The 14433-nt window shown below is 45.1% G+C and overlaps 1 protein-coding gene across 1 annotated transcript in view; it reads left to right on the top strand.

The window, feature by feature from the left end:
* Positions 1-14433, top strand: part of HSF2BP (heat shock transcription factor 2 binding protein) — a 424586-nt gene that overhangs the window by 230061 nt on the left and 180092 nt on the right. The window contains exon 6 of the mRNA XM_085620777.1: positions 6049-6166. Coding sequence (XP_085476903.1) covers positions 6049-6166 — 118 coding nt within the window. The remainder of the gene's footprint in view (positions 1-6048; positions 6167-14433) is intronic.

Genomic DNA, 14433 nt, shown 5'->3' with positions numbered 1-14433 from the left:
ACTCCCTTCTCCGAATACTTATTGATAAGCAAAACCCAGAAAACACTTACCTGAGCCTTTCTTCTCTCCGAGGGAGGTTGTTGGCCAAGAAGACTCCGCCCAAGGGACTGACATAGAAGACCCTGAAAAAGAAGACGGAGACAAGAAGAGAAACCATTAAGAGACTGTTTTGGCACATAAATACTTTAAATAAAGAAGAACAAAACACCCATTCAAAGCTGTATGAGTCTTTTCGAGTCCCTGCATATTACAGTTTATGACAGTAAGGCTAAGCCTGATTTGGGGTTAATCCATGTAAGTACGCCTCTTGCATGTGATGTGAAGCCTGCTGCTCGAAATTGGCCCTGCGGTCTCTTCGAGGATAGCATCTTATTTTGATGGGCTAAGTGCGTTTCTTGAATCATAGCAATGTCTACATGATGTCTTTTCAGGGAGGCTGCTACTTTTTGAAGCTTCCGATAATCATTTAAGCCTCGGACGTTCCATGTCCAAAGCTTAATCATCCTGGTTATCTTGGATGGATTATTAATGCGACGTAGTTTACATAGATATTTATAATGGCACTCTCAGTAACGTTGTGCTCTGCTAGCATTAGTTCACTAGTAAATACCCTCTGAGTTTGAATATTCATCATCCTCCCAACCCCACCCCCACCCATGCTATGCCTAGCCCAACTGGGCATAGTTGACCCCAATACCGCCCGCCTCCCCCAAGCTTGCGACATTCCAATAATTACCAACAAACAATAACAGTAACGAACCCAAATGCTTCAAGTGGATTACAAAGTGGGGAAAATGTTGCCTGCATTCCAACTAGAGCCGGGTTCCTTGAGCCTGTCCCCCTATTTGCTTCTCTAATCTTGCTCACTGATGGCCCTCTGATGATCCCCATGCCATTCCAATTTGAACCCAGCCATATGCAAATCAGTCTTGACCCTGTGCCTCATGGGAACAGTCCAGCCCGAACTGCCAAGCCAGGTCCTCCCTGGACTGGAAACAAGCATCCTAGGACTGGTTTTGGGGTTTCACCCCTCTCCAGCCAGGATAGCTTGATTCCAGTTGCATGGAGAGCACGGGACCCATGTCTGGGCATACCCTTCCCACTCGGGGTGACAAATGCACAAACAAAAGTTGATGGACAGAATGCAGAACAATGTCATACATTCACCCCAGTACAGAGATCTGTGCCTAAATCCATCGTTTTTTTGCTCACCATGCCATTCCAGTTTGAACCCAGCCATATGCAAATCAGTCTTGACCCTGTGCCTCATGGGAACAGTTCAGCCCGAACTGCCAAGCCTGGTCATCCCTGGACTGCAAACAGGCATCCTAGGACTGGTTTCACCCCTCTTCAGCCAGGATAGCTTGATTCCAGTGGCATGGAGAGCACGGGACCCACGTCTGGGCAAACCCTTTCCACTCGGGTGACAAATGCACAAACAGTTGATGGACAGAATGCAGAACAATGTCATACATTCACCCCAGTACATAGATCTGGGCCTAAATCCATTGTTCGTTTTTTTGCTCACCATGCCATTCCAGTTTGAACCCAGCCATATGCAAATCAGTCTTGACCCTGTGCCTCATGGGAACAGTTCAGCCCGAACTGCCAAGCCAGGTCCTCCCTGGACTGGAAATAAGCATCCTAGGGATGGTTTTGAGGTTTCACCCCTCTTCAGCGAGGATAGCTAGATTCCTGTGGCATGGAGAGCATGGGACCCACGTCTGGGCATACCCTTCCCACTCGGGGTGACAAATGCACAAACAACAGTTGATGGACACAATGCAGAACAATGTCATACATTCACCCCTGTACAGAGATCTGTGCCTAAATCCATCGTTTTTTTTACTCACCATGCCATTCCAGTTTGAACCCAGCCATATGCAAATCAGTCTTGACCCTGTGCCTCATGGGAACAGTTCAGCCCGAACTGCCAAGCCAGGTCCTCCCTGGACAGGAAACAAGCATCCTAGGACCGGCTTCGGGGTTTAACCCCTCTTCAGCCAGGATAGTTTGATTCCAGTGGCATGGAGAGCACGGGACCCACGTCTGGGCATACCCTTCCCACTCGGGGTGACAAATGCACAAACAACAGTTGATGGACAGAATACAGAACAATGTCATACATTCACCCCAGTACAGAGATCTGGGCCTAAATCCATCGTTTTTGTGCTCACCATGCCATTCCAGTTTGAACCCAGCCATATGCAGATCAGCCTTGACCTTGTGCCTCATGGGAACAGTTCAGCCCAAACTGCCAAGCCTGGTCCTTCCTGGACTGGAAACAAGCATCCTAGGACCGGTTTTGGAGTTTCACCCCTCTTCAGCCAGGATAGCTTGATTCCAGTGGCATGGAGAGCACGGGACCCACCTCTGGGCATACCCTTCCCACACGGGGTGACAAATGCACAAACAGTTGCTGGACAGAATGCAGAACAATGTCATACATTCACCCCAGTACAGAGATCTAGCCGTAAATCCATTGTTTTTTTGCTCACCATGCCATTCCAATTTGAACCCAGCCATATGCAAATCAGTCTTGACCCTGTGCTTCATGGGAACAGTTCAGCCCGAACTGCCGACTCAGGTCCTCCCTGGACTGGAAACAAGCTTCCTAGGACCGGTTTTGGGGTTTCGCCCCTCTTCATCCAGGCTAGCTTGATTCCTGTGGCATGGAGAGCACGTGACCCACGTGTGGGCATACCTTTCCCACTCTGGGTGACAAATACACAAACAACAGTTGATGCCACTGGAATCAAGCTATCCTGGCTGATGAGGGGTGAAAGCCTGAAACCGGTCCTAGGATGCTTTTTTCCGGTCCAGGGAGGACCTGGCTTGGCAGTTCGGGCTGGACTGTTCGCATGAGGCACAGGGTCAAGGCTGATTTGCATATGGCCAGATCTAAACTGGGGAGGCATGGTGAGCAAAAGAATGATGGATTTAACCCAGATCTCTTGACTGGGGGTGAATGTTTTGATTTGTTCAGCATTCCGTCCATCAATTCTGTGTCTTTGGAGTTCGTAAGCTCAAACTGATTCTCATAGCTCCAACACGGGCATGTCAACCTTGGTTCACCACCCTGCTAGAGCTCTCAGTAGTTCCACACCAAAAGCTGCATCTCAACTCCAGTCTCCTCAGTCACATTTGAACCAATGCACAGGTGTCAACTACAATTTCTCTCTTGAAAGGTTGCTTTTCTTATTGCAATCACTTCCCTAAGGAGAGTTGGTGAACTCCAGGCACTAACTATACAAGAGCCTTTCTTTCAACTTCACAAAGACTAAGTGGTTCTTCGAACCAATTCTAAATTTCTTCCGAAAGTGGTTTCTGCTTTTTATATCAATCAATCAGTTGAGTTACCCGTGTTCTTTCCTCAACCTGATTCTGTAGCAGAACGTGCTCTCCACACACTAGATTTTTGAAGAGCTCTACTATATTATGTGGAGAGAACAAAAAGATTTTCGTAAGACTATACAGCTTTTTGTTCCTTTTTCGCCACTACACAAAGGCAATCCCATATCTAAATCAGGCATTGCAAGTATGGTCATGAAATGTATCCAGAAGTGTTATGTGAAAGCGAAACGAACCTTGACAATACCCCCTAGAGTGCATTCCACCCGCAAAATAGGGGCTACTATGGCCTTCTTAGGGAATATTCCCCATGCTGACATTTGTAAGGCAGCAACATGGTCTGCACCGCACACATTCACCAAGCACCATTGTGTAGATGTGTTAGCAAGGCAACAAGCTAATGTACGCCAGGCAGTACTTAAAACACTTGCAGCAGCTACAGGTTAGCCACCGCTTTGGGAGTATACTGCTGTATGCTCTATGCAACATATGTGATCTACAGCTCCCATGCCTCGAGCGGATAATGTTACTTACTCAGTAAGCATCTGTTCTTGGCATTTGGAGCTGTAGATTCACATTTGCCCACCCGCCTCTCCGGGTATCTATACCTATTGCAGTTTTCTTACTTTACATACATAAGCTGGACATCTCCATTGTACACTTACTAAGTCCATTCTCACCCTCTGCGAGAAAACAGTCTAACAATGGAGTCGATGCCCATGCTCGCTATCACCGAAAGGAGGAGTCACCTACCTCGAGACTGGAAACACTTCCTCGAGAAAAACAACTTGCAGACACTCGGTCCCAACACTTGATGGCAGGAGTATGCAAAGCATGTGAATCTACAGCTCTACATGCCAAGAACAGATGCTTACTGGGTAAGTAGCATTCGGCCAGATGTATCAGCATTGCATTTTGCGAGTCTATAATAGCAAATTTTACCGGGTCGCTATTATTGAATTGCAAAATGCAATGTATGTAGGTTCTGCAAAAAAATTTGCGATTCCTACAAATTCCTTACTAGCGAATCGCAAATTGCGATTCGCTGTTAAGGAATTCCTTCCCATTCATTCCTATGGGCCTAGAGGCCCATAGGAATGAATGGGAAGACATTCGCAATTTGCGATTACCAAATTGGTAATCGCAATTACAAGGGTGATAGGAGGCCAGAAGGCCACCCTGATACACCCCCAAAAAAGGTAAGTGTGCACATGTGGCGCACACACATGCCCAGTTGTTCTTTGCTGGTTTCTGTAAGAGGAAGCCGATAACGAAGGCAGGAAGAGGTTCCTTGACCCCAGCGGAGTCTCCATCCTCTTACCCTGGATTCACACAGGGCACTTTCTGCACACAATTGTGAACATTTCAATTGAGCCAGGTAAAATGTAAGATGCTATAAAGCCAAGTCAGTGGCACAGATTCAAGTGTGCAGTTTGACAAATGACTACACTTGACAAGATTTTGAATAATAAAATGTAATATGTGACTTTTGTGCCACAAAGCAAAATTGGGCAACAGGATGATCCATGAACTGTGAGCGGTGGTGCATACTATGTTGGAAATACAGAGCTGAAATTTAAAATATGAATATAATGAAAACAATAGCATTATGTTACATGTATGCAGCATTAGTTTCCTTGTATGAAAAATTCCGTCTTCAAGAGAGTGCCCTATGGGACTAGGGTTGTGAAAGGGATGTGTCTCACGAATGGAGATCAGTTTCCCACCGCTCTTACGACCATTGTGTGTTCCCAGACACCAGCGGGAAACCAGGAATAAGAATGCGGCACCAGAGAAGGGAAGATGAGCCCAGGCTGAGGACAGAGTAAACCTTATGCTAGACTGGTCTAATCTCACCTTTGTCGTCTATGACCACAGCAGAGTGAGTTACTGCTAGTACAAGGCGATCAGGGACTTTTCATGTGTGGCATTGACGCAGCAGGGTCCTCTGCTTTCCAGATACATCTCGCCAGGCAAACCAGCCGCACAATGCCTGAGCTGTTCTCCCATTTCTGACCTTTGACTTCACCACAGCGTGCTTCGTATTAGTCCTGGGCCTTCCAGTTGTTTGTGCCAGTGCTCATAGGACAGGCGCCTTAGACCTGATCCCACTCTTAAATGGCTTTCTTATTGTATGTCTTTTGAAAGGACCTCATAGCCTCTTCTCTGTCACATCATCCTGCTACCTCCACCAGCACCATCTGCACTCGTAGTTAGCACTCACTAGGAATTCTAAGAACTGAAAGTTAGGTTTGGATGAATAATCATTTAAAGGATTTCCCTGACGACAGCCCCAGATAGGTTCAGAAGTTGTGTGAAGATTGTTCTTTATTTATTACAGAAAGACCATGGACTCTTTTAGATTTCAGAATATCCAAAAGTCTCCAATATTGAGTTGTATCCTAATGTCCGGCGAGTATGTTAGCGTGCCTTCTATGTGAGGATTTATTTTAAGTAACGAAGGTGGCATGAGTATTCTTGGCCATCTGACATTCTGACCTTGAAGGGTGGACATTATGCAAGGAAGAATGTAGCCATTTATGCAAACCGCTTCAGCCTACCTATTGCCACACCGCAGAATCTCAGAGAGCTACCACGTCCAAAATGTTCAGCTGGGCTTTGTCACCAGAATGTATTGTAGTTTCACCTCTGGTTCTGCTTCCTCCGACTCACATATCCCCTCTCTTCCTTTTGCAGATGTGGCTGCTGTAGCCATTGGCCGTGAGTTTCTGGTCACCTCATGCTCTGCATTGCTGGATACCTGGATGCAGCTGTTGGCAGAGCTGAAGGCAGGTCTCTGCTCCAGACTCAAAGTGTATGTGCAATAGTGATTCATACCAATGTAAAAAAAAATGTTTAAAAAAAATCTTACTACTACTTTCAAGACAGAACCACACATGACTTCAGAGTTTATTTTGGGGTCTCCATATATCCTTATTTTTTGGGGGACTCTGTATTGTCCTGTGTGTGGCTGCTCGTCTATGCATGGCATATGTTTACTTACTATGCCGGCCACCTCTGTGTTTCTACCTATGATCTGCAGGCTAGTGTATGTAGTAAAAGACACACAATTGATGCACGGAATGCAGAACAAATCAAAAGATTCACCCCAGTCAAGAGATCTGGGTAAATCCATCATTATTTTGCTCACCATACCACCCCAGTTTTGACCTGGCAATATGCAAATCAGTCTTGACCCTGTGCCTCATGGGAACAGTCCAGCCCAAACTGCCAAGTCAGGTCCTCCCTGATCCGGAAACAAGCATCCTAGGACTGGTTTCGGGGCTTCACCCCTCTTCAGCCAGAATAGCTTGATTCCAGTCGCACAGTGAGCCCGGGACCCACGTCTGGGCATACCCGGCGCACTTAGGGCGAGGAAGCAAAAGACACACAATTGATGGACGGAATGCAGAACAAATCAAAACATTCACCCCCCAGTCAAGAGATCTGGGTTAAATCCATCGTTCTTTTGCTCACCATGCCACCCCAGTTTAGACCTGGCAATATACAAATCAGTCTTGACCCTGTGCCTCATGGGAACAGTCCAGCCCGAACTGCCAATCCAGGCCTCCCTGGACCGGAAACAAGCAGACTACAGTTTACTATTACACCTATTTAGCAGAAGACAATTTTGTGTTAACTAACGTTTTCAAACACATGTCTGTAGACTGCAGCCTGCACATAAGGGAAGGCAGACATGGAAAATAAACCATTATTATGTAAATCTACATTGTTTTAAACAAGCTTTCCCTCCCTCATACTGGTAGAACACAAGTTATAGTGTGGTGGGACATCTACATTATTTAGCATTTTTATGTTCATTTACAGACTAAAGGGTAGAATTTCTATCCTCTGGTCAGCACAAATATTTACAGATTCAATATTTGCTCTCTCATCGTAAAGAAATGGATCTAGATGTATAATATATCCCCACATGAGAGATATAGAGGCAGTTTTGTTAATGTATTTGATATCGTGAATCACGCTAATAGCTACTCATTAAGAATGGGAGAATATACTACTACCAGAGATACTTGGGGCACTTTTGTTGGAACCGTTGACAAAACAATTTGCAAATGCATCGCATCTCATTCAAATATTGATGGTAGATCACCACACAATATATATGTGAGAATGCAGAAGTGATGTTTGGTGCCCCCGTTGTGAGAATGAGAGGTAGTGCCTCTGTTCCAAAGTATTAAGCTTTGAGTGGGTGATTGGATCTAGTCTATAGGGAATGTAAGTGTTTGTTAAACAGTCAGTTTATCTTACCAGGGGCAGGTATTCTGATAGAAACAGAAGTATATATGGAGGAATACCACGGAGCAATATTTGCTGTACAGTAATTGTTAATTGTCAGAGTCTCTATATCTAGCACAAGCACTGGCTGGATAAAAAGCCCAACAGTGGTTGAAATTGAAGTAGCTATATTGAAGTGTATAAGATAAGTAAGGTGAAACATGAAAAAAATATGATTTTTCTTCACGAGTGGCTGTTGGAAATGTTAGAGTAATTGAATATACAGCAATGGGATGGTGACACATTTAATCTTGCACTAAAAAAACATGATAGCATGGTATCCCCTATTCAGACATGGTTTTTCAGGCTGAATTTGGTATACTCATTTTAAGTTTCCATAATTTTGTATTTTCTTTGCATTTCTGTAAAATAAAATAAAACTAAGCCTTTTTAACAGGGTATGCCCACTCCTGCAGGGCTTATCATCATACAGATTCCCATTGTCCATCTCCCCTCATGCACTCTGGTTCCAATTTGTGAAATGTTCTTCAGGCCCTATCAGTGCTGTATCACCCAGAAATTCATACCATTTGGAGTTCAGCAGAACTACTTAACTTAAGTCTAACTCCAAGACAAAGGAAAGGGTATTTTAGGTTCAAGAGTTAAGGGAATCTAGTGAACAGGTGGTAGGATACAATCTTTAAAACGAAGGTGGGGTTGTTGGGTTAGGCCCATTCCTTTGCGTGATGTAGAGACGTGTTTCCCTGCCCTGAGTGCCAGCCTGCGTGTTTATGGCATCCTGTTTTTTTTATTTTGAACCTAGACTCAGTGTGTGTGCGCAGAGGCTTAGATCTGTCCCTTGACATAAGTAAGGCCCTGTGTTTTTCCTGTGATCTGGATTGATGCACTAAGCTAACCCTCATTGTACTGACAGTCAACTATTGTCCGTTTCATAAGATTAGCATATGGAGCAGTGGTGACAGTATACAGTGGTTTGTGAATCTATAGCTGTGGCCAGATCTTTTTATCTGTGTTACTGGAGGGGAGGCCTACCTGGTATATGCATGGTGTGCCAGGATGAATCAGAGTAATGGAAGTCTGTGCAATCCATTTTGGATTACCCTGGCATTTTGCACTAGATGGAGGTGAGGTGGTTTTCCCAGATATTTTAGTGTGTTGCTGACATTCTTGAAGCTGGAGGCAGAAGACTTAGTGAAGTGGGAACAGAGAAGACAGTAGTCATTTAGAAATTGTATTAGGCTGTTAGACCTGGCACCTTGGCGTGAGTCTCCCTTCCGCTTTTTGTCGCTGTGCCTCATGTGTTTTGCTGGTGTTAGCTGCTCAGAGCACTGTGCCACTGCCAACCTGTGCCACAGTGCAAGTGCTCCCTATATAAAATGTATAGGTTGGTTGGATTCCATGATTGGCTTATTTGGTTTACTGTCAGACCCCAGTAAAGTGCACCAGGAGTGCCAGGGCTTGTAAATACAAATGCTGCTGGTGGGCTTGCAGCACTGGTTGTGCCACCCACAGAAGCGGCCTAGTAAAATGTGTCTAAGGTCTGCCATTGCAGAACCTGCATGCAGTCTGGTACTGTCATGTTGACTGGGCAAGTGCCCCCACTTGCCAGTCCCTAAACCTTCACTTAACTTCATATTAGTCTCCCCTATGGTAGGCCCAAGGGCAGGGTGCATTGTAAGCATAAGGTAGGACAAGCCCTGATGTGTGTGGCATGTCCTAATAGTGAATGACAGCCATTTTCGTTTTTCACCATTGAAAGGCTACCTGCTCTCCATAGGCCAGAATGGGCTGTTAGAATTGTTACATTCTATGATCCTAACAGGCCCAGGGAACATGGTAGAAATTCGAGTTTAGTATGCCTGAACTCAGAATAATAAAATACATGTTTTAGTAAAGTTTATTTTAATATTCTGTGTTTGCAAATGCCACTTTTAGAAAGCTGGTATTTGCTTGCCTAACCATTTCAGCCCGCCTCTGCTAGGATGTGTATCTGCTGTCTGGTTTCTGTGAGTGACAGGGCTGGGGAATTCTAGGAGACAGGCTTGGGCAGCCTGGTGGTGAATAGAGAGATTGACATCCAGATGGGTGGGAGGAGTGCACCTGAGCTCTGAATAGGGCTGTGCTCTGCCACCACAATGCTGGCTCCACCACCTGAGGAGCGGCTGATGTCTCTGCCCTGCACCCTGAATAGAAAGTCAGAGTCATGTCAACAAAGTGCTCAGGAACTGGTTTGGACTGGGCAAAGGCCCTTCTACCCCAGAGGAACAAAGGAATTAGGGGTATAAGTATTGAGACCCTGCTCCCAAGAAATTAGATCCTGCTTGACAAGAAGAACCTCTGCCTGAGGAGAAGGAACTGGGAAAGCTGTAAGGAGGAGTACTGTCCCTGACCTGGGGGATTGGCCTGCAGTGGTTGCCTTGCTGCTGAAGGAGAGGAGAAAGACTACAAAAGACTTTATTTCAACTTGTGCTTAAAAAGATCTCCAAGGGCCTGAGTAGAGCTGGCCTCCTGTTAAGAAGTCCCAGGAACAAAAGGACTTCACCCCCAGCTTCCCCCTGAACTCTGCTGTGTAAGTTCTGCCCCTCCTAGAGTGCTGGAACCAGTTTTGGGGCCTCTGGTAGCTGTGCCTGCTGTTGGGAAGCTGGCTAAGAAGAAAGAACTCAAAGATCTACACTTTTTCACGCACAGCCGGCATAGCGATAAAATTTCAGTCGCACCGCTCGTTAGCGTGCAGAATTTTATCGCTGAGAAAACGTCGCAGAGCCTGCTTCCGCTGAGCCCGATCAGCGCTGGGAAAATTGACGCCCCGCTCGTTAGCGGACCGAATTTGATCGCTACCAGCCCAAGATCCCCGCTCCGCCTGTTAGCGGGCAGAATTCTATCGCTGCGAACATCGTCGCAGAGCCTGCTGCCGCTGAGCCCGATCAGCTCTGGGAAAATCGTTGCACCGCTCGTTAGCGTGCAGAATTTTATCGCTGAGAAAACGTCGCAGAGCCTGCTGCCGCTGAGCCCGATCAGGGCTGGGAAAATTGTCGCCCCGCTCGTTAGCGGACCGAATTTGATCGCTACCAGCTCAAGATCCCCGCTCCGCCTGTTAGCGGGAAGAATTCTATCGCTTCGAACTTCGTCGCAGAGCCTGCCGCTGCTGTGTGAAATCGTCGCAGAACAAGCCAAGATCATCGCACCGATCGTTAGCGTGAGTAATTTTATCGCTGCGAAAATTGGCGCCGACCCAACCAAGATAACCGCTGGTGAAATTGTCGCCCCGCTCGTTAGCGGGCCGAATTTTGTCGCATTGTGCCTTAGCAAGTAAATTTCTCCGGGATAAACTACACCTTGATTTTCAACGCTGGAGTGCCGCTAGGAACTTTTTATCGCATCATAAGGTACTGTGGGTTAAAACGGACGCTAAGGTGAATGATTTTGTCGCTAACCTAAGAACTCTTTCTAAAATCATATTCTTGAACTGTGTATGTCATTTTTGTCGTTATTTGGTCTTGTGCTAAGCCTTTATATAAAAGATCACTATTTTTTATATAAATGTACTGTGGTGTCCATTTGTGGTGTTGTCACTGAGTTACTGTATATGGTCACAAATGCTTAACCTATAACGCTCTGAGATAAGCCTTGTCTGCTCGCGCCAAGCTACCTAGAGGGTGAGCAGGGGTTATTTTAGGAGTGTAACCCCTTACCCTGACTAGAGGAGAGGGTCCCTGCTTGTCACAAGTACCTACCTGTGCCAACCAGAGATCCCCAATTCTAACATAGGCCTTTTGGTGAGAGGAGCTGCTGAGTAGTCTTCCTGTAGCACTGTTATAGTTGGTGAAGGTGAAGAGTGGGATATTAATCTCTGTTGGTCAATATGAATGGACCTCTGAGGTGAGGCCAGCATTTTCTTTCCCCTGATTATTCTTCATTATGGCTGATGATTGCCAGATGCAGAAAGCTCACAGCTCTTTGTGCCTCTGTTATGGATGATTCAGACTGGAGACAATCCTATCGTGAGGAGCATCACTCTACTCAAAGGCTGTGTTTGGAGAACAGGCTGAAGAGGACACTTGAAAGAAAAACCAACTCAAACCAGTTCTGAAAGTGGTGACAGTGGACCCACATCTCCTGTCTGCTTCGACTTTATAAAAGTGGGACCCACTGGCCCACGTTTGGTTCCAGTTCCAAGTTCTCTTTGACTAAGGAAGGACATGCTCTGTAGAGTACTGTTGTGCAGTCAGAGCTGGTGTCTACCTGACAGCCAGCTTTTCAGAAGTGATGGGACATCTTCTATGTCCACCCCTTGCTGAAATAACTGATTAACTATCCCGGAGTGCCTGGAACCTGGCACGCCTGCTGAGAGAGGTAAGAAACCTGCTGTCCCTGCAGTATGAGTGACTGTCCAGGAGGAGCAAGAGCAGCGCGACCCCCAGTGTGGGGGTTCAGCAGAAATGGAGGACTGCAGAGTGTGACATGTTTGCCCTGCTGGTGGAGGACCCCCAATAAGTCCAACTTGTAGATATTAAAATCTGCATATTTTTATGGCAGGTACAAGGTTAGTAATGGTAGATCATGACACCCTATCCTTGGATCAGTTGATAGATCTGTGCTTAGATAGATGGCTCCCAAGAACACAGGACAGAGAGGGACTTGTGAGTTTCATTGGAGACCAGTTTGGGAAAGTGGATGTGTTGCTTAAACTAAGACTACGGCTTAACTCCACAAGGTTTGCTTTCACACCCAAGGATGCTTGAACTTAGTTCAGCACACCAATGCATGAATGTGAAAAAAAAATATTGTCCCACTCAATCCCACTTAATACATTGTTGATGTGGTGTCTGTGCTTTCTCAGCTATTTCCAGCCCCTAAAAAGGGTTCAGGGATGCAGTGGTAATTCAAACCCCATTTTGTGCTCCGTAATATCATGCACAAGCCCTGCATTAAGAGAAAGAGACTGCTTAAAAGTGTTTTATTTCAACAGCCTCATCCTGTTGCTTAGCACATGTGAAATAACCAGACAGGATATTATTAAAGCTGCACTAGCACATGTTGCTAACAGTGACAATAATATGAACATTTCTATCCCAGTGGAAACATCACCTGGCAACCTAACCTCCTGAAGCCTACTTCTGTGTGCCATATCAATAATCATCAGCTGGGCTCTGCTCTTCTCCTCGTGGACTTGACTCGGTTCTATCTCTCTGCGTTGCGTAGGATGGCATGCTGCAGCAGTATGATAATCCGGCAGCCTCTGTCAGGATCTCCTGGTAGTATCTTGTACGATAATCTGGGGTGAAGGCTACCTCTGTCTACTTGGGCATTTTTATAGTGTTGATCACTGATCTTATCTGATATAGGACATTTTTGAGGAATTTCTGCTAACCTGTGTGCATCAATATGCTAGTCTTAGATGCATTAGTATAAACAAATATGGCAAATGCGTGTCAATGCCGACAATATTGTTTATGTTATTGCTGTTAGCTTACCTTCAAATACAGATAACAAGATGTGTGTCCCAGACTGATTTTGTATTAGGTGTCTTATCTATTTCACTGTATAGATGAGTTGACACCTTCACAGGTTCTTGGAAAGATGAGCACAGATGGCATCTACGTAAAAGGGTAAACATGTTGATGACCAGGCAGAAAGTGGAGTCTTGGCCTGCTCAAAATGGAATCCGGCTTTAGGATCTTAGCGTCATCTCCAGCTTGTATGTATGAATATTGCTTATTTGCGGTGTATATATGTCTAAGGATTTTATTTGACTTTATGGAAAAGTCCATGATCTCACTAAAGGAAGATATAAAACTCTATATCTCAGACAATGTCATAAAATTCAGCACAAATATAATGCATAAAATGAATATATGTAAAACTTCATAATAACTTAACATATCCTAAAATAATGCGGTAAGCTTGACATGAATACGTTATCTCAAAACTTGCATGTGCTTAGCGATAAGAAGAACTATTCAAAACATTACATTATATTAAGGATATCATAAAAGACATTACTATAGAAGCATATTATCCCATGATGTGTGCTAAGAGAGATGTGATTTGGCGACTAAGCAAATCTGGCCTGAAACTGAATTTGCAAAATTAAAAAAAAAATTGCAGCTTTAAAAAAAAAAAAAAGAGCAATAGTGTGTTGAAATGTTTCTTCTTCACAGTCTACGTAGTAGATACACTATCCTGTACATGTTCTTGTCGAATCATAGGTAACTCTTAGTCATCGTCTGAGGATATTTCAATTACATCGGATTCACACGCAGCATAGGTGTGATCATGGAGAAAGACTGCACATGTGTGCATGTTGTTGTTGGTTCGTGAAGTGGATGGACCAGGAAGTGGTTGTAGGTCTAAGGCACTTAATGATGAAAGTTCCTCGTTAGGAGTCTCAAATGACAACAGTGATGCAAGACACTCTTCAGGAAGCTCATCAAAGGGTGATACTGGTGATGATGATCCATCATCAGAAGCATCCTGCAGTAGCGACAAAGCATTGCTCGGCATTGTCTCTGATGTGATTGCAAAAGTTGCAGGAGCACATCCACGTCCAGGAAAGCTTCGGGGGGCTGCTCCAGATGTAGATCCAAGATGATTTCAGGAGGACAGTTCATACACCAGAAGAAAGGTTTCACTTGCAGGGCATTTATTTTACGAAAAGACAATGTCCAGTTTTCACTGAGTTCAGAAAGCCAAGCGTGTCTCACATTGTGCTCAAGGGTTTCTCTGCACTTTTGCTCAGCTGTATATGTGTACTCATTGTTGTCTATTTCTTTGGCAGCCCAGGAGCAGTGAAATGCCATCAGTCTCTTCTTCAGTGAAAAA

This window comes from Triturus cristatus, chromosome 8, assembly GCF_964204655.1.
Source record: "Triturus cristatus chromosome 8, aTriCri1.1, whole genome shotgun sequence".
Taxonomy (NCBI): domain Eukaryota; kingdom Metazoa; phylum Chordata; class Amphibia; order Caudata; family Salamandridae; genus Triturus; species Triturus cristatus.
This window is presented reverse-complemented; position numbering and strand designations above follow the sequence as displayed.